This window comes from Camelus dromedarius, chromosome 2 (assembly GCF_036321535.1).
Source record: "Camelus dromedarius isolate mCamDro1 chromosome 2, mCamDro1.pat, whole genome shotgun sequence".
Classification (NCBI taxonomy): Eukaryota; Metazoa; Chordata; class Mammalia; order Artiodactyla; family Camelidae; genus Camelus; species Camelus dromedarius.
In genome coordinates this window covers 97,976,666-98,003,209 of record NC_087437.1, presented here as the reverse complement: position 1 = coordinate 98,003,209, position 26,544 = coordinate 97,976,666, and the positions used below count along the sequence as shown (strand labels likewise).

Below are 26,544 nucleotides of genomic sequence, written 5' to 3'. Positions count from 1 at the left end.
GTCATATAACACAATATAATCACAGGTGTGAAATCCACCATTTTCATAGTCCTGTTCCACTCAAGGGGAGGAGTTGTTACAGTAGTACAAATAGAAGGTTTACTGTTAAAATATTTTATTGATGTTAAACTATTCCTTTTAGTTACACAAAATGCTATAGCTAAAAGGATAGAAATTACAACTTTCCTATACTGTCAACATCAAACTAATGTTAATCAATAATTATTATAAGCTGTGAAGTATTAATGTTATTATTTAACATTCAGAGCACTCAGTTCTTCTCTTTACCTCTTTCATAGTATCATATCAGAGTAAGATAAGCTGGAGAATGAGGAAAACATTATTCCCTACAGTTAGCTCTTTAGTTGTTTCTATGAAATGATTTGAAGTCTTAAGTTCAGGTCTTGGAAAAAGGATGCTTGCAGCCAAGTAAGCACTGAGGGGGAGGGCAGGAGAAGGTACGAAACTGAAAACATTTTAACTCAGGTAGCTTTCACCTTCCCTATAACACCATACCAGTGCACTACTGCTGGTGCTGCCTACAGGGACATTTGTGGAGCTCTCGTAGGACACAGTCAGAACCCCATAGTTACCACTGAGTATCAAATATTACTGTTTCCATCAAGGGCCTTAATCTAAAATGAAATTGGATTTTTGCTTGTGACCTGTGGGCTTTTCTGAAATGTATACTTTTTATAAGTTTAAAGGTTAATAAGAAGGATGCAGCAGAGGGCTGCCATGCTTAGTAACTTCCCCTCGAGCTTCTGGGGATTTTCTAGGTCTGTTTAGCTGATCCCATCTTGCCCAGGATTTAACTAAAGCAGGAAAAACTAGATAAACAACTCACAGGGTCAGATGGGCAGACTATCATAAATCATAAAGACCAGATCTTTTAATCACATTAAATTCTACAATTATAAATACAGTTTGTGTTTTAGATGGAAGAATACACATTCACAGAGTATCAGGAAAAATATTTTTAGTAGCAGACTCAATGTTTTGTTTGTTTGAGGGTAGACTCCTAAAATGGCAAAAATATCAGAATTTATAATGTCCTCTCTAGGGTAGAAAACTGTAAGTCTCAAAAGAGTAACTATTACTCTTAAATGAAGACAATGTATTTGCAAAGAAATCAACTTTTTTTTTACAAAAAAATACTCCTGTGTAGTTTTCTACTCTTGCCAATAACTGGCAGCCTGCAGTCTTAGTCTCAGATATGAATAAAGAGAAAGACCAATTGGTTTGCCCATCCCAATACCCTTCATTCATACTTTAATCCCAACTTTGTGTGGAGCTCCAGCTAAGCATTAATTAAATCATCACAACTTAATCAAGCATTAAGTTAGAATAATTAATTAGCATAATTTATCTTAGTACATACATGCTTTTGTTATATATCTGTTATGTACAAAGTTCTGAACAGTTTCATTATTCTAAGTGAGTGCAATACTGTAGGTGGGCTTATTTTATACTGTAGATTAATTTTTCAGATGAACTAGAAGCATGTACAGAGTCAAGGACTTCTCTCTTCCTCTTTCCCACCTGGGAGCCCCTCCAGAAATGATGGCTTGAGCTTTGCTATACATATATTGCTTTGAGAAGTATGAAGGAAAAGAGCATCATTTTTGAGTTAAGACAACTTAGGCTTGAGTTCTGGTTCTGCCATTAACTTCCCGTAAGCTCTTGGAAAATTATTTAACGTTTGAATTTCTTTTTCTGTAATATTTCAAGTAGTTATGATACTATATATATATAATATATATATCCAAGAGGTATGTTGTGGGCATAAAATGACTTAATATGCAAAAGTGTTTTGTAAACTATGGGATGTCCACAAATATAAGTTGATAAGTTAATATAGTACCAAAAACAACCACATCATCAAATGCATTTAGGAGTTTTTCTTCAAGCATTTGAAGTTTTTTTCAGTATTACTTGCAAATAGTTTCTTGAACTTTTAAAAGAAATTTCCTCTTAGACTTATTTCTAACCTTAACCCTCCTTAGCATAATGCTCAGATTATCTTAATTTTCAGTGATTTCATTACTTCTACCAATTGTCACAGCACTAGAGTTCTCTGAAATCTAATTTATGTATTTCTTTGTCCTCAGAAAGGAGATATCATAGACATTATCAGCAAGACGCCAATGGGGATGTGGACAGGAATGTTGAACAATAAGGTGGGAAACTTCAAATTTATTTATGTGGATGTCATCTCAGAAGAAGAAGCAGCCCCCAAGAAAATAAAAGCACACAGAAAGAGTGGAAAGGAAAAACCCCAGACTCTACAGGAGTTCTTAGAGAGGATTCACCTTCAGGTTAGCAAACCTGTGGCCTGTTTGATTTGGTGGCATGTGGATGAAATAATCGGGGAGAACGGATCTGTGTTTGTACAGCGTTGCTAAAAAATACATGACTTACAGCAAGGGAAAAATCTGTTTTCCAGGAAGAGTTCATATTTGTCTGTTATTACTTTTATTTTGCAAGGACAGGTCTTGATATAACATCCCTTGGACTAAACTCTAATGATACTTAGCAGTCACAGTAGAGATTAAAGTTGAGAAAGCATAGTGAGAAGTAAAATAAACCTGGGAGACTAAAAGGTCCAGAGAAAACATGTAAATGAGAATGATAAAAAGAACATAAAGAATGAAGGTAAAACTCCAGAGAATTGAAAAGAAAATTGAATTTTCTACAGAGCAGAGATCAAAAGCAAGTCAAGAGAAGACAACTAAATATAATTGTTTTAAAAGTAATTTGTTAGGAAACAGTAATCATTAAGTCCCCATGATGATTGTGTTAAGGAAACTGTGTTGTCCATATTTATAATCCAATTATTTTCTTGTTATATTAGAAAAATTTTTATGAAATGTCTGTTGTTAAATGGCATGTCCGTATACATACAATATGCCTAACCTCACTCAATTTATTGTTTTGCAAATCATTTCTAAAGTTAACACAGCAGAACTTTTATAGTTTTCAAAATTTATCAAGGTGATAGCCAATTAAACTTTCCTCAATTGTTTTTCCTGAATTATCTAGTTGTATTCCTGTCTGCAAACAGGAACTCCATAGGCCTTCTAATAATACTACCAGTGCCCCCCAAACGGGGTACTCCTTGAAGAAAGCACAAGTTTGAATCCTGCTTCAGCTACTTGTTTGTTCTGTGACCTGTGAAAAAAATCAAGGTCTAAGGAAGTGAAATAACTTAAGAACCCACAGTTAGATAGCTACATCAGAATGGGAATTTTGGTTTCTTTTTTCTTTTTTTTCCATTCTACCTCATTATTTTTAAAAGAACTACTATATCGTTCCTTTAAAAAAATAAAGGGCTGGTAATAATTTCTTTCTGATTCCTTAAAACTTTTATACTTCCTGTTATTTTATTTTAGTAACTAAAATGAGGATGTTGAATTATGATCAAGTAAAATGGGAGGAATTTTTGAAGAAGTTGAAAAGCATTCAAATTCACTTTACATTTTTATTTTGTTAGAGAGAACAGAGGTTACATAAATAACATACTGACTTTGAAATCAGAAGCCTATGAATTTTAAACTAATATATATTGATGCAAATGATGGACAAAATATACATGCTGAGAAAAGGAAACAATACTTTTCCCAACCAGAGTGTTTTATGCTTAATAAAAGTTTTTAATTAAATAGAAAGTTTGGGGTTCCTTATGTTTATACAATGCTTTTCAACCAAAATGCTGTCTACTTTTTATATAAATTGTGTCTGTTTTGAATTCATTTTTTAACTGACCCCAAGAAGTTAATGAGGGTAGATGATTTTGCAGTCAAGCAAACAAGAAGAGATGTAGATCCAGAAATATTATTATATTATACTCTATTAGAGCCATTTTACTGATAGGCTTCATAACATGTTAGCTTTGTCAATTTAGCTATTTGAGAAGTGAAAAAGTGCCAAATGATATGAATGATCCAGCTATTTAATTGATCTGTGATTTAGCATTGTGGAGATTAAAGAAATCGTCTCTTCTTTACATTTGTCCTTGCAGAAGGTGAGAACTATACAACAGACTCTTTAAATGCCCTGAGTTCATATGTGGAAAACTAGTGCAAATAAAATAAAGTTAAGCAAAAGTTCTGTTGGCACCTTTGGTTTCCATATGCATTTCTACACTTTTTTTTTTTTAATCTAAAGAGAACTAAAAATAAAATATTTGAATCTGACTAGCTTATATTATACATATTTTTCCCCCACAGGAATATACCTCAACACTTTTGCTCAATGGTTATGAGACCCTAGAAGATTTAAAGGATATTAAAGAGAGTCATCTCATTGAATTAAACATTAAAAACCCAGAAGATAGAATGAGGTTACTATCAGCTGCTGAAAATCTCCTTGATGAGGAAAGTAAGTGCGCATACCCACTCTTCTTCTCAACTGAGAATCACAGTTTAATGTACATAGTAAAATCATGAAAAACAAAGCCACAGTTTTATTTACTGAGAATCATATAAAGCATCCTTTCCCATAAAATAAGTATTTTCTTGGAAACAACAGCTCTGGTCAAACCTATAATTAGAAAGAGGGCCTTTTTTTCTTATTGGACTCAGAAAATGGAAGGACTTCTCTGGGTACCTCATTTAGATTCTGCAGCGCTAGTAATTCATACACAAGTGGATGCCTGCATTGCCAACGACTGGTGGAGTTAGAGACAAATATTTAGTGACAGCATGAGCCATTAGTGAGAAATGTCATATGCGACTGTAGAACAGCACAGAGCATGGCTCTGAGCTAATGAGCCTTCACGCCACACAAGAAAATTCATTTCATTACCATATAGGCACATCCTGTACTTGTTTATAGTATTCTTTCAAAATGGTATAATAGCTTGCAAAAATATTCAGCACTCACTTTTATTATCTGAGATGGTTCTCTGTATTTGTAAGTATAAACTAAAGATCGAGTAACACATGTAGGTTCACTTGAAACAGTCCACGCCAACTGGGTTTGTAAAGACAGGATAGCTTGTGTTTTTACAATTGCCCGATCTGAGTATTCTTCTTACTAAACCTGGCTGGGCTCCCAAAGTCCTGAGTGTAGGGAGTGCCAAACTCTGCAAGGAGTATTTTGTTAGGAAAGAATAGGAGGGGGAGGTAACTAATTTTAAAGATGAAAAAGAACTTAGATCATCTAATCCAACCTACTCTTTCAAAAGTAATATTAATAGTAATCATTTATTAGTTTTGAACATGTTCTCTGACTAAAACTTTGAGCCAAGGTCTTTACATTTATTATTTTCTTTAATGTTCTCCACAACTCTGTGAGTTAGGTAGTCCCACCATTTTTATAATGAGAAATTGAGAAGATGAGTGACTTGTCCAAGCTCACATACCTAGTGAACTAGAAAGGTAGCACCAGTGTTGGTGATGCTGTGCTATATACAATTACTAACACTGCAAATAATAGCCCAGATACAGGGTAAGGAGGAAAGCCCTATCAGGATGGAGGTCTCCTGACTGTCCCTTCGGAAGCTTTACTATATCCTCCCTCATATGCCCCACAAAATGGCACAGTTGAACAGCACATGTCTATTATATAACAGCCTTTTATCCAGCAAGAATTAATTTACATTTTTAGAAATCGTACCTCACGTAATTCTTACTTGCTGTCTTGAGTTTGCACAGATTCTCATCCTTTTCAAAGAGCTTTCACAGGCATTGCTAATTTGACACCCCCAGAAGACACCCGCAGAATTGATCTCAACCTTAGGCCTAGGTGTTTATATGCATTCTTTGAAGCTGTGGAGGATGGGAGATGCAGAAGCGAGGGCAATCTGGTTCCAGAGGCAGACAGAGGTCAAATGTAAAGTAGCCAGTCTACTCAACAGTACAAGGGAAAACAAAACCGAGCAGTGTAAATTGATGTAACAATAGCTTCCGGGTAAATGAGGTAAATGAGGAAACCCACCTTGTCATTTCAAAACATGGCTCCTTACTAAGCAATGCGACACTAAGAAATGGATTCTGTAGATTTCTGGTAATTGATAAGTTGCAGTATCATTGTCAATACTTTCCAAAATAAGTTGATGCTAAAGTAGAGGGGGGAAGAAGATTTAATTGTTTTCCTTCTACAATAACAACCATGCAGATATTTTGCCCATTTTATAGATGAAAAATATTTCATAGATGAATTTCAAAGAGGCCAAATAGCTAGGTTAGTAGCAGAGTTAGAGTTCTCATCAGACAGTCTGCTATAAAAATCCAAGTTCTTTCTTCCACACATACAAACTGGTAAAAATTAATAAAATGAGTATTTGAAAATTCAAGTTTTCTACTACTTTGCCAATTTCCCCAAGTGCTTCAGTTCAGTTTTCAATCTCAGAAAGTAGAAGCTAATATTTAAGTGAGAACAGAAACTTTGCAATAGCATGGTGCCCTGAAAGGTGAAAAGTTAATATGGCTGCATTGCAACAGGATTTGTGAATGGAAGGGGCCAGAGAGCCTCCACAAGCAGGCTTTCAGCCATAAAACAATGTTCAGCAGGGGCCCACAGAGGGAAGACCAGCCCAATGCCAAAGGCATGGGCCACTTAAAGTGTCCACTTAATTTCTTTATTCCACTTCCCTCATCATCCATCTACTTTCTATGTTAACAAAAGAGTAATAATTTATGGATGATATCACATTAGAGCTACATGTAATTTAAAAAAAAATCTGACTCAAATTCTTCCTTTGCAAGATGGGTAAACTAAAACTAGAGTAGTCAAGTAGTCTTCTCAAGGTCACATATCGAGAATCCAGTCTCCAAAATCTAGTAGAAACACATTCTACTCAACTCTGGTCTCTGAAAGCAAAACACAGTATCTCCAAAGCATGATGTGACTTTCAATGTTTGATATAAAAAAGTAGAAATTCCCTGAATTATTCCTCCTTATAAAACTTTAGAAAACAGTAGTTGAAGGTCACTAGAGGTTGATCATTTAATAATAGCCAGTAATGTACAAACATACCCGCACTGAACCAAATTCTGGGAGATGAAATATGGAACAAATGCAGATTCAACCAGTGTTTGTTGTCAGCACACAACTCTGAGATTTTTCTTCTTTTAATCTTATGGTCTAAAGTAGTATTAGAATATACATGTCAAAAAGATGCATATTGCATGTTAGGCTATTCTGACTGAAAGCTATTTATCTTATATGAAACTGCTTTGCTCAAGAAACAAAGAAGAATGACTTCTATTCGTTGATAAGATAGTGAGCTCTGATGATTCGGCACCATGCTACTGCATGCTTATTTTTATCTATTCTGTACTCTGTGAATCATATCTTCTACAACCATGCTAAAGATTAAATGCACAACCTTCATGTGCCTTGAATGATAAAGACCTTGAATATATGGTTGTTTAAAACTGAGACAATTTTAAAACAAATGCACATTACAGTCATAGGTTAAAAATAGTTAGCTTTTGTGTGTGTGTGTGTGGAAGAATGGGGTAGGCAAATTGGCCAGGATTTTATGTATGCATTTTATTTTAATCACTGAATAATGTCAGTTTGGGGAACATCAATAAATTCCCAGTTTAGAGTTTCATTGCTTCTTAGGTTGGAAACTGAAAAGTTTTGCTTTGCTAATCACTCATTATAAAAATTGAGCAGAGTGGGCACCTATTTTGAGGACCAGAGTTAAAGCTTTCAGATCATGTAGAAAAGACCACAAGCTCCCTGTAAGCCTTTAATACATCTGGAGGGCCCAAGAGGATAGGGGATGGAATGGGGACAGACAGAAATCTAAGACTTAGAGCAAGCAATTTTCCTTTTCTCTTAGGCCTAAACAGATAGTACCATACCTACTTTGACCTTGAAAACCTAAAGCAGATTAAGCTTTTTTAGGTCACTGCTTGACCAGAGGAAAGATGCTTCTTTAACAAGCTGATAGTAGGGCTGGTGAGTGCTGGTGGGGCTGATCACAGTACTACCTTGGAACAGAATAACGAATTTGGGGTTCTGCAATCCCAGGCAAGACCAGTACAGAGATGTTCTGAATTTGTTCTCACGTTGCATTAGAACTGAGCAGAATTAGGCCCCTGGCTCCCTCAACTGAGAATCTAGATGAGGTTAGAAAGAGAAAAAAAATTAGAATGAAATACTCAGCTCTTAAAAGAGCGAAAGAGTAGAATGTGCTTATATTGTACACATTAGATTTTCTCTATTTATCCTCTGAATTTTAAAATGGCTTATTTACTTTGAATAAATATTCCCAGCAAGTAAAAACGGATAGCGAATATGTGCGTGTGTGTGTGTGTTGTTCCTTAAACACAACCTTCAAGCCTCTTTGCCTCGCTGAGAAAGGCCTCTTTAGAATAATATGATAGTTAACTGCTGTTTATAGTAAATATTTTCTTTTTCTTCTGAATGTGTTTCTCTTTTCCCACATTTAGAAGCACTTTGATGTGTCTTAAAAGTGTATCTATGAGAATGTGTCCTATTGTCCTTGGGGAAAATGGAAGATGGAAATATCTTGTTCTCCCTTATAGCACAGGGATAATTAAATTTTACATTGAAAGCAAAAAAAAAAAAAACAACTTAGTAACAGAACAAGCAAACTCCACTAAAATCCATACATAGCATATTTTAGGTACTACCTGCAATGTTTGTTTGCAGCGCTCAATGAGGAGGAAGGGGGAAAGGTGGGTTGTGTGCCAGGCTGTTGGCACCAGCTGTGGTCACAGCAGCCCCTCATTGCTCAACTATCCCCAGTTGTGCCTTCCTGCCTGCCTACCTGCCCAAAACGATGCAGGGCAAATGGCAAGTCCCAGCCAGGAGCCTGGAACATGAGCTGCCAGCAGGGGAGATTTGTAGTTATGCCAAGCAGCAGTCCAGCAGTTGGCCTGACAGCGTGCCAGGGGAGCCTGGTGCCTTAGCCCCTGACATGTGCGCCTGGTGTTTCCAACCCACTTGCCATATGATTTGGATCTAGATTCAAGAAATGTACAGCCTTTTAAGAAAATAGATGCTAACTATCCACATAGAGTAAAGAACGCACACAGATATTTTACTTTTATGTATTTATAAACATGCATGTAATATCTATTTCTAGTCATAGCCATTTTACTTTCTTCAGATTTCTTTTTGGTTTTACCCCCCTAAGATTTAAACTATGATAGATGCCATCTTCTATATAACACAAAGAACAATAAAATGAAACAGAAACATTTTTATACTTCAACCAGAGAGCAATTCCCAGAGGGAAGAGTTCACAGAATTTTCACCTCAGTCACCTAAAGAACTTATAATGTCTGTACATGTAGGGCATTCCTGTACTTTTTATAGTGCACTGTGATGGTGTACTAGGCATGGTTTTGTAATGATTACTCTGGACAAACAAGAGTGAATCCTCTATTACCATGTGCCTTCCCAAAGGCCCTAGAACTGCTCTTTGCATTGAGTGGATGGTTAACAAGTGCTTGCAGAATGCATATGTGTTGAATGAGGGAGTGAAGAAATTTGTAAATAGCATGCAAGACTATTTTTCTGGTTATAAAACTTAAAGTCTCCTTCAATCCCACCTCACATATAAAAGTTTTTGGTGGGTATTGGGATGTGTTGTCAAGATTCATTTTATGCATGACTGTGTGTGCATATGAGTGTGCAAGAATATAAATGAGTACATTTCTAGAAGATGATAATGTAAAAACTATCAAAGTTTAAAATGTGTGTACTTTTGTATCCAGAAATTCCAATTTTAGAAATTTGTTTAAATTCTACAAATGCATAAAAATACTAGCTAAACTACTAGGAGTTTTAATTAAAAACTAAAACCAATGTGAACTTCCATCAGTATTTAATTTTTATAAATAAATTAAGATATATGCAAACAACAAAGTAGTATGAAGATATTAAGAGAATGAGACATGTACTGACATTATGTCCAAAACATATTAAATGGTAAAAGCAAATTGTAGATCAGTAATATGCTAAGTGTTACTACTTCTGCCAAATAATAAATTTTAAAATAATGAAATCAGGGTTTTTTTTCACCATATTAATTTAACCTATAAGAAATATGATATTGATTTCCTAAGGCCCCTAATTTAGTGATAGTTTTTAATATTACTTGGTCCTGACCAAAATAGTGCAATATGACAACTCAACCAAGGGTAAATGTTTCTTGGGACCAGAGCCTTTTATGGGGATGTGTGCTTGGGTGAAGCGGCAGCCTAACAGTGCTGTCTGAGTTGGTGCTGAGTGATTGGTTCTCAAGTGAGTGTGTCTCTGCCCCACTGAAGGAGCCAGCACAGTAGAAGTGGGAGTTGCTGTGAGTTTGAGTATAGATGTTCTCCCCAGAACACACCTCATTAGAGGTTAGACTATGATGCTGTGATGGATGCAAAGAGAGGTTTACAAAAAGAGGGAGAGTCATTCCAACTCCATATTCTCTCATGGCCTCAAGAAAGCAGCAACTGGTTGGTTTCCCATGAAGTGATTCTTGTTTCCAATTTGTTCTTGCATTTTGTTTTTTTATTTTTTTTTCCCAAAGGATGAGTCAGTATTTAAATGAAATAAATACCAAATATCTACTAAATAGAAAATTAAAGTGTTCAGGTAATTTAGAATGTGCTTAAGATGAAATCAGAAATAATTAAGAGTTATGCCATACTACCTACTGGATGTTCCTCCATGGACAATGCTACCTCTGGACAAATAAATATAGCCATAGTTACCTGGAGAATGCTTGAGTTTTGGTTTGAGTGACTCAAATGGGGCTACAAATGAGGTTTTGAGCCATCCTAAGATGCATAAGCCTGGTTTTTCCTCTTTAGAGATAGTACCAAGCTAGAGAAGAACAGGAGAGTAAAGACCCAAGAGGTATCTTCATTTGAATTTCAACAAAATTTCTTATTTGATCTTTTTTAGTTCATATTTCCTTTAATTAATCTAAATATCACATTTTTAATTAAAAAAATTGTTTATTGAGCACGTTCATTGGTCGGGTATTTTCCTATGCCCTTCGGATTGCATTATTTTATAGTACTTGGCTTAAAGGACAGAGGCTTCATACCTAAAGCAAACAAGATAGTAAAGTCAAAATCTGGAATATTTGGGTAAAGAAAACTGGGAAAGTCAAGCAAAAACTAGTAGTTTACATTTTTATTAAATCTTAAACTTTCTAATATGTGAATATAGGACAGAGTTCTCTCCTTAGGGCATGAGAACTTTTTCCCAGAATTAGGATCTAGTTTGATTTCCTTAAAGCTTTCTTCACTTTTAATACAATTGAGATTGCCTATACTTAATTAATTAAATGTCACAACTCAATATAATTATTTTATGAATAATTATACTAGCTGTCTTATGTTCTAATCACCATGCCACTTTTTATCTCCATTGACAACTATCTTAAAATGTTGAAACATGGGCTCATGATTCCATAAACATTTTGGTAAGAAATAAAATATTTTAATATTCAAAGTAGTTCTTTATGACAAAGTATCTCCTAAATAATTTATTCTTAACATAATTATTTTATTTTCATTACACAGAGTACAGAACTGTTTGGGGCTGCTTTCTGTACTCCTGTTATGCCTGCTATTGGCTGGTAGCAATGAGATATCCTTCTTCAAATTATTTAATAATTCTCCAATATACCCAGATTTGAAAATTCTTTTGGGATATTTGCAAACCATTCAGGAGCTTTACTGAAAAATAGTACCATTTAAATTTCTTGTTCTTTGTTAAAATAAAATACAAGATATTGCAGACAATCTGAGAAAGTAAAGAGAAAATCTATCTAAAATTTTAACACTTTTGCATGTCAATTATATGCATGTCTATATGTTTTTATATAATTTCAATAATAAAATAATTAAATTATACACACTGATTTTTTAACTTAACCTATTATCAGAAATATTTTGGTATAAAAATGCACTTAGATATCCTATGGCAAGTGTGTAATTTTGTAGGCATACTATTTTTCACTTCAGTGTGATTCTTGCCTGGTTAGCTCAGATGATTGGACCATGGGACAAAACTGATGAAGGTTATAGTTTCAATTTCTAGGTAGTTGGTTAGCTTTACTCTGTTTCATGGCCACATGAAGGAACTAAATGACTTAGAAAGAAAATGTAGATGTTTTAGTGTGAATTCATCACCTCTGCTGGAAAAACCAACCATCGCATAAGACCTAGGTTTGTGCCAATCCCTAAGTCATTAGTGTCAGGATGGAAAAAAAAAAACAAAAAACAAAAAACCAAGAAGAGGAAAATCTTGACCGTTCAAATACAAAAAAACTGAATGCTACATAGCTTTCACTTCCATAATGTAACTTAATGACCTGCCTTTTCTTTTTATAGTTACAGTTGAGGGGCTCCAGCTGATCACTTGCCTAAAATTATTGCAAGCCTGGTGGGAAGCTTTTGAGGAGGCATAGTCATGTTTTCATTTCACTAGGAAATCATTTAGCAAATTACTGCTGTTTTGTAAATTACTGTGCTGCATAACTTTCATACTGAGAAACAATTTCTATTTTCCATAAAAATTGCAGATGAAAGGTTTCTACAATAAATAACCTGTATTTAAAACAAACCATTCCTAGAATTTAGAGAGTATGATACAGTATTTGTCAGGGGGAAATTTTAAAATATATTTTATTACTAAAATTTTTTAAATGCCACATTTTCTATTAAAGTCAGATTTTCATTTATTGTTTGTTTACTTTGTTAGCCTTTGAGGTGAATGTATAGAGGCTTCTGAGGACAAAATAACAAGCTGACTACTTATTTTTTGAAAGGAAAAGAGCTAATTTTGGAAATCAGATTTCTTCAAGCCCATGTTTTATATGTTGACGAGAGCCCCACAATCAGTAATCAACCTAAACAGAACATGGTGTTGGGAGCAGTTTTATTACACCAAGTCCTGTTTAGGATGTCAGTCTGAAGGAAGGGAACTCAGTTCTTCCTACTTTGTGTTCAGGTAATAGGCCCAAACATAATCTGGGGAAATATGGCATTACCCCCACAAACATTCTAAGAGAATCACGCTCCAAATCTGGTGATCACTGCTGATGGGACAGGAAGCATGGCCACAAATCCAAGTCCTCTGGCCTTTTCCAGAAACACCTGGATAATGGAACACAGAGCTGGGTCTTTCATTTCAGTGGTGATAAGACAGAAAAGCAGAGGGAGAGAGCTTTTCCTTAGAGAATGAGGTCCCATTTCAGTGCTGCCTTTTTATAAAAGAAGGGCTTGGGAACAAAAGTGAATGACTGATACTCATAAAGACTAATCAATATTAAGTAGACTCTCCTTAAACCTAAAGGTTGTTATGACTAATAAAGAGAAAATGCCTCATGATAGCTAACATTTTAAAATAACAGTCACAATAGGTACATATTAAAGTTAAAGTTCCTTATGCTTAGAACTAGTTATCATATCACTAGACTTAAATATCTGATCCTTGAATTAGAAATAAGTTAAATACATTGTGGCAAATGTGGAGAAGATTCAGAGGAGTGGCATAAATGTGGTTTCATTGTTGCAAATAAAAGCCTTGAAGAAAAGATTAAAAGAACTGCTATGACTCATTTTGAAGATGAGTAGACTAAGAAATTATTTTTATCATTTTTTCCCAACCTTACTCAATCTGTATTTCCCATCTAAACCGCAGAATACAGAAAATAATTTGAGTGACTCTTTTCTCAATTCCTCCATGAGTGGTACATAACCAGTACCATTCTAGATACATTGATGAGAACTTAATTCATTACATGCAAGTATACGAAGGCACCAGGGCCCAATTCTCTCTTTTAATGAAGTTGACAACAATTGGATTCACACTGAACCATAAACTAATGTTGGCAAGATATCTGAAACCTAGAAAATGCATTTAAAAGCAGGAGATATGTAGGCAAGATTAAAAAGTGGATTTCTAAAGGATAAATTACTTATGAATCCATTGAGGAAAATTGCACAATTACACAATTTCCTTCTTTCAAGGATTTTGAAGTTAAGGTTTACTTTCTTCTCACTGGAGTGGAATGCAGTGTGTAGCCTCTGAAGACAGAGGTCTTAGCCCACCCTGAAATGTATGTTTTTCCAATGTAGGGCAATTCAAATGTCCAAAGGTTAGAAGGGGGAAGAGCAAGACACGCTGATACAGCTGAGAGGTGGTGGCCTCACATCCATCTCCTCTCTGAGGAACCCATCTCATGATGCAGAGAAACACCCATTTACTAGTGTCAGGAAATGCAAAAAAAGAAACTTCACATTGACAAAGAGAACACTGATGCTCTTTCTTGAGAGGAGTAAAACTTCATAGGGCTGCTCAGGTTCTTTAGAAATATCTTTCATTACATCTCTAATATTTTTTTCTAAAAAGATAATGCCTACTGAATCCAGAATACTGCTTTGATGACACAGAATTACCAATCTGAGTATCAACAATTGTTATTCAGAACTATAAACAAAAGATGTAGAATTTCTGACACACTACAAAAGACAGATTCAATGGAAATAGTATTTTATTTTCTAAAAGCAACTTGGTTTCTTTGTCTACTTTTCTGATGAAAGCAAACATATAAAATTTTTGGATATTTTAAGTTTTATTAGTTAAATTCCAAGTTATCAAAGTCCTACTGTATACTGTTGCTCATAGTGATCTTTTATATTCATTAATCCACATTATCACGATTCTAGAATTGTTCGAAAAGATCACTATTGATTTGGATTGTACATTTAAACTACAAATGACTTTTTCTAGTGTTACTTTAAGGAGCATTTGGAAAAGGCATCAGTCACACTGTGGATACAATCTGCTTTCTCTGGCAACTTATCATTAATGTAAAGTGAGAGTCCATATTGATCTTCACTTATGTAAGCAGTTCACATGAATTTCATGAAACTGCAAGTGAGCAACAAAGGGCAAACTTTGTCTTCTAAGAAAACAGGGGTTTGAATATTTGAGTGCAAACATCACTTTTATAATCAACAAATGTTTACTTACAAAAGTTTCAATTGTAATGAAGTAAAGGTTGGAACAGTTAAAACAGCTTGAAGATGAATTAATATATGAATAAAACTTTTCTTGGCTTTGCCTAACTGCTCCCCTCTTTTCCATTTCCAGCTATTCAAGAGCAAGAAAATGAATCTGTGCCCCTGTCCTTAAGCCCAGACATCTCCTTAAATAAGTCACAGTTAGATGACTGCCCAAGGGACTCTGGTTGTTATATCTCATCAGAAAACTCAGATAATGGTAAAGAAGATCTGGAGTCTGAAAATCTGTCTGACATGGTACAGAAGATTACTATCACAGAGCCAAGCAACTGAACACACATTCTCAGCTCTACATCTACAGATGTGTTTGGATTTTAACTCTTCTTGAGCTAAAAGATCAAATAGGAGAGGAAGAGAAGTATTTGCAGATACGACCTGAAGTTAAAATGTTTTAATGGGAATGATTGTACATAAAAGTTCATAGCTCTAACATTTTCAGTTGTTGTAAGTAGTATGTATATTTATTATTTTAAATACTATATATTAGCATCTCACTTGCCTGTATCATAAAAAAGTATAGTGTAAGTTTTTAGTGTGTGAGACATGAGCTTTATTTGGCTTTATAAGTGCAAAATGATTTTCCAAAAAAAATCCTCCTTTTTTATACCTACCAGTTTTGAATTAATGTATATTACTGAATGAATCATTATGGAGCATGTGTCTGTTTAACCAATTGTGCAAGCAGCACTTACATTCATTTTATAATTACTGGGAACGCGTGTGTTAATATTGGAGGCATTTTATCCTGATCCATAGTGAAGTTTTAGTAACTGTTTTTTGTTCATTTCTTCACTGTTATCTATGTAAAAGTATAGATAACAATATATTGTAAATTCTGATTGAGTAAAACTAATTTTAATAATTGTACAGATTTTTCACCTTTTAGTGTAAATATTTAAAATTTTGAAATACCCTAATTTTAATAATAAAAAAAACTATGTGCATTTGATATTTTCCAGACTAGTGTTACTGAAGGCATATTCATCTAAGAACTTTACACAAAATTTCTTATGTTTTCACATATCTCATATACATGTATATATACATATATATATATACATATATATACATATATATATATATATATATATATATATATATATGATTTCCAAACCAATTGCTTCACCTCAGTCTCTCTCCTAAACCCTGGATCTGTGTTATCCCACTTCCTGAATCCCTGTATATTAGCTCAGGCTGCCATAGCAAAACACCATAGTCCGGGTGGCTCAAACAACAGAAATTTATTTCTCGCAGTTCTAGAAGTTAGAAGTCCAAGATCAGGTTGCCAGCATGGTTGGGTTCTGGTGAGATCTCTCTTCCTGGCTTGCAGATAGCCACCTTCTTGCTGTGTCCTGAAACGGCAGAGAGAGACAGGGTCTTTGGGAGATAACTAGGTTAATCCCTTGTCTCAACCTAATCATCTCCCAGAGACCTTATCTCCAAATACTATGCATTGGGGTTTAGAGTTCCAACACATGAATGTGAGGGGCTGGGGAGACACAGCTCAGTCCACTGCACTCTAGGAAGCTTCAACTCAGCATATTCAAATCCTTGATTTTCTCTGCAACCTTGTCTCTCCTATTTTATTCCCAATCTACCTCTCTCTTTAACAGTACCAATACCCACCCAGTTAGCCAAAGCAGAAAATAATTTCTTGCTTCATCTCACATATATCCTTCTCATACAGATTCAATAAATAATCAATCTCTATGGATCAAACTTCTAGAAACGCTTTCATATTCACAGCTTTCTATCCATTCCCATGGTTGCTGCCTTGCTTTGGGACTTCATACTGTCATGTGCAAAATGATGTAACAACTTTCCAACTGACCTCTGTCCTATCAATGCCCTACCTTCTAATCCATCCTCCACATGGTCTCTAGAAAGATCTTTCTAACAAAAAATTCAAATCACATACTTCCCAGCTTAAAATTTTTTAATGGCTTTTCACTATCTTTGGTATAATACTTAAATCTCCGGGATATATAAAGTCCTTCTCAACCATTTTTAACCTTCCCTATGAGTCATATCTTTCCTCTCTCCCTTCTCACCCTACACTCTCCAGCCATAACAACCTTCTTGCAATTCCCTGAGTTCACTATTCCCTTTGTGACTTTTCTTACGCTATTTATTTTGCTGGAGTGGCTCCTGTTATTTTTTATATCCAGAAGCCTCCCTCTGTTTTCTGTCTTAAGACTCATCACAAAAGTCATTTACTCCGTGACGCCTTCTGTGAGTCTCTTTAGTGTCCTCCACTTTGTTTTTTCATAGCAATTTGTATCTCTGTTAGTTGTAACACATCATATTATACTTTATCTATTTGCGTGACGCTTGCCCTTTCACGAGACTGTGATCTCCTGGTGACAGAGACTATTCCGTTTAGTCATTTCAATCTCTGGCATAATCCCAGACAAAGAGTGGACATTCAGGAATTGTTTGCCGGATTGCATTGAATATAATGATTATCCCCATACAACACACTCCATATTAATATTTAAATCAATCTACCCAACCTATACAATACCTTCCAAAGTGGCCAAAAAGTTTTTCAAATTAATTTTAAAAATTAGGAAAAATCAGGAAATACAAAGTGGTGTTTCAAATGCTGGAGGAAACACACAGTTAATCTCTAGCATATTTTTCCAGATCCATGAGAGGTGATCCCAGATGCGGTACCCAGGTCAGGAGTAAAGCACATGTCTACTTCTGTTCCTTCCTCTCCACAGCAGGAAATAGTGTTTCAATTTCAAATTTCCAATATGCTGGCTCCATCATGGCCCCACTCCTGCTAGGACTACCACTTCAAACAGATTTTTCTAGGGCCTCCATAGACACAGCACAACCACTGGCCATACTTCTTAATCTTTAATCAATCTGCTGCCTCAAGGAGGTCAAAAGAGTAGAGCTTCTTTATGAAGATGTCAGGGAATTGTAAGCTGGTGAGCATATAAGGAACTTCCTGATTGTAAAATGGTAGAAACTTGTGAAACATATTCAGTCACAACTTCCATCCCTTCAAAATGAAGGTACCCAATTAAGAATTTAGAGAAATACTTTTGAGCAGAAGTGCTGCAGAGGCCTTGAGGAGACTGAAGCAGATGAAGAGAAGCTGGATTCATGCAAAGAGAGAAGGAGGAAAGCAGAGACGCCATGAGGTTTCAGCTGCCGGCAGAAATAGTTCATCCAAGGTTGTGAGGGACTTAGACCTTCCACTGTTGACTAGGAGACAGATGTGAAAGTGGTTCAAGGGTCGACATTTTAATCTTTACCAGATGATTACACTGGCTTTGTGCTTCTAGGCTGAAACCCAGTGAGAGTTCCAGTCTCATTCACTTGTTTATTCATTCAACAATATTTAGATACGGAATACATATGCTGCCACAAAGGCCCTTTGGATCAGATAATCTGCATCAGAATCTCGTCATCACCTCTCCATTGGACACAACTGGGTCTTTTAGTACAGAAAGGTTGTAAAACCACTGTGGAATGCAATTATTATTCTGATCTCAGGGATAGCCCATATTTACAGATTCAAGTACGTTGTGACAACATGCATGGTTAGAGAAATTTTATTTCAGATAAGTGGATAAAATCTTCATAATACTATTTTGATAAGAGCAAAAATTAGATGATTTAAATTCTGACATCCCTCCCCTCTCCCATTCTACTTCTGATATAAACACAAATGTATCTTCACCCTTAAGAAGCTTTTTTTTAAATCAATCAAATTGCAAAGAGAATTAATTAAGAAATAAAATAACTTTTAAAACTTCTAAAATGACAGGCAGCTAAAGATTTTCAGGCTTTAGACAACGTCCAATTCACTGAGGTTACAGTCAAGTGCCTTGCAACTTCCTGAGTGAGGCCAAATTGATGACATTTCATGTTGAGAAACTTCCGTTACAGCGTAAGTTCTGAGAAAAATAATGTGATGAAATTTTAGATACTCCATCACCCCCCCACACACACATGCACTTCCATCCCCCAACCACTGATAAAGAAAACTGTATAACTAATCAGCATGCAGACTTCAAGTACTCCTTCATAAAGTGGGAATTCATGCTGAAATTATGTAAAGGTTGAGAGCAAAATGAATAGAGACTAAATATAGGCAAAAGAACAGCAGTTTCTAAATTTGACCGTGTTTCTTGGCTGTGGAAATAAGATAGAAGTAACCCACACTTTACGCTACCTGCCATCTTACCACTGAATTCATCTCATCACAGCCAACATTGATCTGAACACAGAGCCTGGAGATCTGGGTTTGAGGACTGTGTGACTTTGGGCAAGTCACTTATCCTCTGAGCTTAGTTTTCTCCCCTCTATCAAATGTATATAATTATAGTACTAATATTCCATATTATATTGTTGATTAAATGAGATAAAATGTCCAAAGCACTCAGTGCAAGGCATGCAGTATGTGCAGGAAAACTGATGTCTGAGCATGACTCAAAGCAGCACACATGCTACCATAAGACAAGCCATGGTCTAGCAGTGACTTGAAATTCTTCAGACACAAATCTCCCGTGGGCTAAGACAACTGTGTTGTCCACAAGCAAGACAGAGAGTCAGCTGCTTTAGCAGACCCTCACAGAATAAATGACCATTTTTGTCATGACAGAATATTTCTTTGTTTATCCCCACTAGCTCTACTAAAAATAAATAAACCTAACTACCTCCCCCCATCAAGACAGAGTAAAATAAAATGATAACAATAGCAAATAAATATTTTTTTCAAGAAAGATGATTTACTTTGTTTACTCCTGGCAGTTTAGGAAGAGGTTATATTGTATGCGGCTCTGAGTCCTCACTCTTGGTACCTGATAGGGATAATCATTTTTGAAGAATAAATGAATAAACATATAAATGAATGCTTACATTAAATAAATAAAAGATCTGGGGTGATTACTGCATCTTGGGCCTTGGTATTTGCAGTAGAGAGTTACAGCTGATTGCGCTAAAGCCAACAGAGAAGCTCTCAGGAAGACAGCCTAAATGTAAAATTTACTTACTTGCAAAGCTTATGGGCATTTACACAAGTGATCTACCATGGGAAATCAAAGCACGGAGACAGGTTACGGGGAAAATAAAAGCTTTTCATCACTTCTCCTTTCCTTCTCCATCATGCAGACTTCTCACACACACAGAGGATCAGTGTGTCCAAATGATGTTTATTATAAATGAGGAAGCCATGACAGAAGAATATAAAATATGACATTAGAATGTTCAGAGATTTCTTTTGACCTCTGTGGTCCCTGGTGAGCATGAGTGCAAAGCACTGTCTCCTCACAGGAAAGAAGTGAAATCCTGATGCACAAGCTAAAGGGACTGTTTTCCTCTCTGAGTATTTGGGCACTGGGCCAAGCGAATGGGCAGGAATCATTCCATTTGCAGAGTAAAATGGGGTGAAAAGCACTTCTGGCACACTTCGTCCATATAAATTATACTTGTTTGCAATTCATCAACTCCTCCTCTCCTTTATATCCGTATGTAATGTAAATGATCATCTTTCTCTGAAGCTCCATAATGATGCACAGCTCAAAAATGTGATAGAATCAGCTAAAAGAGAGCAGATGGAAGTTTTTCCCCCCAATATGCATATTCATAAAAAATAGAGAACTCAACAAAAGGAGATACAGAAGTACTTGTACCCAGGGGCTGCATCAACTTATGTACAACAGTAAAGTTGGTTTTCTGCCACTATTTATTCTTGAAATCTTTACTCATTCATTCCAGCAGAAATCATTGAAAATGCTCTTAAAAAAAATGTTTCTCTGTATAACAACAAATATACTTCCCTTTGGATTTTTATTGCACCTTAGAATCCATGATTCAGGAAGAAATAGTTAAATACTTTACTAGAAAAGTAAAATTAGAAGGCAAACTATGTGAAAAAAAAGTGAAGACTTCAGTGTTCCTTTAGCAGTAAGGACTACAGGTATTTAAAAGCACACTGTTACACCAACTGATTAGTAATGTGAAGAATAAAGTTCAGAATAAAGAACTGTCTGGACGGCATTCAGCTTTTTTTTTTTTTTTTTTTTTTTTTTTTAGTATCTGACTACTCAGAGGCTAAGGTGGTTCACACTTGTGTACTGGAGAAGCAGCACTGCTACGAGAAATTTTGTTAAGATAATGAATACAGTATCAGGTGATATCGTACAAGAAACTAACTGCAAAAGAAATGGTTTTAAAAAAAGAATTGTAAGAAAAGCAATCAAAGGGTGGTTATGAACTTTGCTTACATAATCAAAGTGGTATGCATACCAAAATTAGACATCTCTGACTCCCTGTGTTCACCCTCACTCTCCACGTGGGAAGCCCTGGTGTCCACACAGGGAGGCTAACCTGCATGGACCACATTCTTGATCTGTGTCCTCGGGTTCCTGTTAGGCTCAAAGAATGGAAAGCCCCATTAGGAGACTGAAGAGAGAGAGGGGAGTGAAGTCAGGGCATTTGCTCTCTCCATGAGATCACCTGTGCTGGCTGTCTCCCTTAATCAAAGGTCACTAGTCCCCCAGAGGTGACTTTTTGTAATGACTCTCTTTCCTTCAAATTCTGGTAATTGTCTCATCTTCTAAGGCCTATATTTAATAACAGCTCTTGCCTGTTAGCTCTCACTACCTGCCCAGCCCTTAATGGTGCCCCCACTCTCCACCCTGCCCACGGATTTGTAATTAGCCCCTTTATAAATAAGCCTTCCTTGAATTACCTTCAGTCTATTGTGCCATATGTTTCCTGTTGGGAGTTGGACTAGTGCACTGATCCACCACCATCGCTCATGACTTCCAGTCGCTTAGGTCATGTTCTTGAGTCCAGTGAGCACTAGTGCTTTGTGACTCCAGTTTAACCATATTTACGTGGTCTCGGGTCATTTCTCTTTCACTACCAAGCTTCATTTCTGCTGACAATCAAATGGCTTCAGGGTAAAGCATTTCCACTAACACTACCAAAACTCATACCATTTACCCTTTCAATTCCTTATCCATCTGCTTCATGGGGCCAATCTACATGTTTCTCCTTTTCTCAAGCAACTAAGAATCCTTGGAATTGAGGTGACTGGTAGCATAAAAATGAAGGTTTTCATGGTGCAGTTCAGGCCAACATAACTGCAAGGAACTCATGTTCTACCTTTTTCTAACAACTGAGCCCACAGTCCATTTTGCTATGAAACATAAGATTATTTCTATTAGGACAATATACCATCTACTACCATTAATATCTATCCACCAACTATGTAATAAAATAGAATGAAGCAAGTGCATAGTTTAGCTGGTTGCTCCATAATCACAAGGATTTGACATTAATGACAGTTTTTGGGTTTTTTTGTTTTTTTTTTTTTTTTTAGTAAATGTGATAGCACACAGCTACTGGAATTTCACTAGCAAAGTTTCATTTCTAAAATTCTTTAATTTTGAGTTACATTTCGTCTATAGTATCATTCACTAACATGGGTCTCTCATACACAAAGCCTTAGGCCTCAATCTCTGAAAAGAGTTACTGTAAAATACGGATACCCAGATAATTTGCATGATTAATGAAAATATGTTTTAGAATATTAAACATTTAAGATGTTAGCATTTAGCAGGCTTTCTGACAGAAGTTAAAAGACTATTAGAATGACTGATGAATTGCTACAGTACATTAGCCCTCAGAGTAGGGGATGTGCTAGAGGACATTTACGCAACTTCTTAGCATTCTTGGTTTTTTTCCTTTTCCACTCACCCCTCCTCCAACTAAGCTGTCCTTTTATGGCCTTGATTCCTTGGTTCTGTTCTAAATGACCAAGCGTAGAATTCTAAAAGTTTTGAGGACTTGAAAATCACATGGAAAGCAACTGACAGGGAGAAAGAAAGCAACTGGATTAGCTAGGGATTTACACACAGTTTTCTGGCACATAGTAGGAGATGGATAAAAATGTGTTTAAGGAACGAAACATCTTTTTTCATGGTTCAGAGGATCTTACCTCAACATAGTGGAAAAAATGAAACAGAAAGTTCCTCCTTAGTTAGTGTCAAGGTCACTGCCAGGCTAGCTGCTTGTAACTGGGGAATGTAAGTAGACACAGTTATTCTTTCCATTTGTTAGGAACTGTGTTTCAAAATGAAACTACATGCTGGCGTCTTTCTAGAGCCTTTTATCTCTGATCGCTGCAGAGCTTATCAGTACCTATGTGGTCATTTATTTCCCTCCTCTTGTTATACTTAGAGATGAAATATACCAGAAGGGACTGTCAGGAAGTGTTTATATCCCTTCTGGGTAAAAAGTAAAATACCATTGGAAAGGTAGGACCACAAGAAATACCAAAATAAATTCTAAAGGTAGGAGCAATAAGCTGCTTAATGGCCTTGCTTTGGGGGAGACAATTAACATTACTTTAATTTATACGAGGTATTATCATGAAGTTTATGAGCTCCCTCTCTGAGCTTTACTTGCCAAAGCCTGCTTCTTTAGGCAGCCTTACCTTTAAAGTATTATTTAGTTTATAGTTCTCCAACTCACTTATTACACATCACCCTTATTCCTGTGTCAGTGAGCACTGAGAAAAGTACATTGTTATACATCATCTAGAATCCCACTACATAGTCATTAATGCAAAAGTGAACAGGTTAAATGTAGCAGCCTGAATAATCACTCCCAAAGACAGAAGATTCTAATTCACGGAACCTCATAAATATTACCTTATTTGGGAAAAGGGTCTTTGCAAATGGGATTAAGAATCTTGAGATAGGGAGACTATCCCGAATTATCTGGGAGGCCCTAAATGTAACCACGAGTGTCCTTATATGAAAGAGGAAGGAGATTTGACACACAAAGAAGAGAAGGCAATGTGAAGACTGAGCGCAGATTTGAAGATGCTGACTTTGATGATTAGAGTGATGTGTCCATAAACCAAGGAATGCTAGCAGCTACTAGAAGCTGGAAGAGGCAAGGAATGGATTTTCTTCTGGAGCCTCCAAAGGAAGTGTGATCTTGCAGACATGCTTTGGATTTTGGTCCAGTGATACTAGTCCTAGACTTCTGACTTCCAGAACTAGGAGAGAATAAATTTCTGTTGTTTTTTAAGCTACTGAGTTTGTGATAGTTAGCACAGGAAACTAACACAGTATATAAACCATTTTCAGGCTTAAACAAAAGGATAGTGAACTCTATTCATGTTCATTACTAGGAGACATGTGAAAAATTATATTATTAGCAGTAAGTTTAATACAAAACTGTATCAACATATATATCCTTTGAAAATTATGTATATTCTTCTTTACTTACATTAAGCAAGCCATTTTTTTAAAACAGGACAAAAACCTCTTTCAATAAAATACTGAATTTCTGAAAATGACAAGTATTTTTACCCTTCAGATGTTTTAAAATTTCACTTGATGAGTATGCTTTCTTTCTTTCTTTTTTTTTTCTTTTTTTTTTTTTTAGTTTTCTTTGTGGGGGAGGCAATTAGGTTTATTTTATTTATTTCTTTTTAATGGAGGTAATGGGGATTGAACCCAAAAGTTCATGCATGCTAAGCAAGCACTCTACCTCTTGAGCTATACCCTCCCCCTAAACATGCTTTCTTTCATCCCTACCTGGAACATGGCTGTTATGGGCTAAAGAGCATAACGCAAGTTTAAAATGCCCCTGCAAAATAAAAAAGTCCTGATTTTGGCTTTATTAAGACCAGAAGCTTCCTTTAAGACTTGGACATATTTATTTTGCTTAAAGAAAAACGATATTTTTATCATGACTTATTTATTTCTTCATTTCTTCATTAAATATTTATTGAACATGTTCAGGGTGCCTGGAAACTCTACTCAGCTCTGGGAATAGCAAGACGAATAGCAATAGCACCTGTTCTCAAGAAGTTAAGAGTTCAGTGTGCTCCTCTGGCAAATGTGTAAATAAATAAATCCCTACGAAATGTGATATGCTAGAGTAGCAATATAGGAAAGTGGTGTGGAAGCAGAACTTAAAAATAAGTCATTCATTTCAGAACCAAATGATTCTATGAGCTTGAGAAGAGTTAAACTGTGTCCAGGTATTTGCAGTAGAAAATAAATGTAACACATTATATTGGAAGGGTTTCTTATACTTTCTTTTGTTGCCCAAACATCTGGGACATTCATAGTCAAATCGTATTCAATGTTACAGTAGACAAGATTCAACACCTTCAGATTCTAGATAACAGAATTAGCAAATTATAGTAGTTTTCTCATGGTTTCAAAAACAACTACTTGTACAATAATGGTTGCTTAATTAAAACTTACCCAACTGAAACGCCCATTTATGTGAAACAAATGTTTGTGCTATAGACATCAACCAGCTCTTCACATGAGTAGCTAACAATAAACAATGGAATGATGCTCGACAAATATCAGTTAAAACAAATTGTTCCCAATAAACTTTGTCCTAAAAAAAATACACTCCTGTATGGGTACGTACTCATGTGTGCAGATGTGCATGCATGCACACACACACACACACACACACAAACACACACACACAGCTTTGCTTTTGTAACTTGTCTTCTTTCAAAGGTCAATTAGCATTAACTGCATCTTAAAGACTGTATCTTCATTTTATCATTGAGTCCAGTTTTAGTCTCTAATAAGACATGAATTTCAGGTCGGACCTGCTACATAATGAGAAACATCCAGGATGCTTAGCATAATGACCCAGTGCAAGATGAAAATGTGGAGCCCCTGGTTCAGAATTATGATGAATTTTAAGACAGTAATAGCAAAGCATTAAGCCAAATGTGGGGCCTTTGTGAGTGCAGAGCCCTGTGAAACAACACAGGTTACATACCCTAAAAGGCAGCCCTGGTTTCAGGTACTCCTTATCAATAGTCCCCATCTGCTTCTCCCACAGACCATACTATAGATTCTGAAAATGAAAATAACCTGGTTCAAAGTCATATCTCGATCACATATTTTTTTGTACAGGCCTATATTAACTATGAAGGCAATGTTGGGCACCCATTAAAATTCTATTATGATCAAAGTTTTTCATGCTTATTTGATTTTGCTTTTTTTCTGCTCTATCCAGCCTTACTCACATAACCTATGAGGCAGAGAAAATGACATGTGTCCACCAAACTGTGCCTATTAGCCTCCTAGGCACATTATCAGCTCTCTTGCATTCAGTTCAGTCCATGTGACCAGTTCTGGCCAAAGTTAGGGCCTGGCCCATAAGATAATTCTTTGAGGTTCATGTCCTCCCCTCACTAGGTTTTCCTTACTCTTCCTGTGCTTTCTCGCTCCTTTATCCATATACCTGGAAGCAATGGACTCTGACGTGTGGAACACTGAATTATGGAGACTACAGCAAAAGTCTGAATCCTTGAGTCATATTTGTAGAGAGTCATTCAGGACTGCTGCTTGACCCACATTAGAGTGACACATAAAATTTAATTTTATTATCTTAAGCCACTTATATTACCCTAAAACTCTGTTTAAGAGTATAACTATCTGAGGCAGGGAACATAGGTTCCAGAGCAGTATCGAGCTCCTTGAATGATTCAGATACAGCT

General features: G+C 35.9%; 1 protein-coding gene across 2 annotated transcripts in view; it reads left to right on the top strand.

The window, feature by feature from the left end:
- SAMSN1 (SAM domain, SH3 domain and nuclear localization signals 1) overlaps positions 1 to 15,972 on the top strand; it is a 106,781-nt gene extending 90,809 nt beyond the window's left edge. For both annotated transcript variants that reach the window (XM_031457870.2, XM_010977410.3), the window contains 3 exons: positions 2,112 to 2,318; positions 4,230 to 4,380; positions 15,094 to 15,972. In XM_031457870.2, the coding sequence (XP_031313730.2) occupies positions 2,112 to 2,318; positions 4,230 to 4,380; positions 15,094 to 15,296 (561 nt within the window). In that variant the 3' untranslated portion in view covers positions 15,297 to 15,972. The remainder of the gene's footprint in view (positions 1 to 2,111; positions 2,319 to 4,229; positions 4,381 to 15,093) is intronic.
- Positions 15,973 to 26,544: the final 10,572 nt, after the last annotated feature.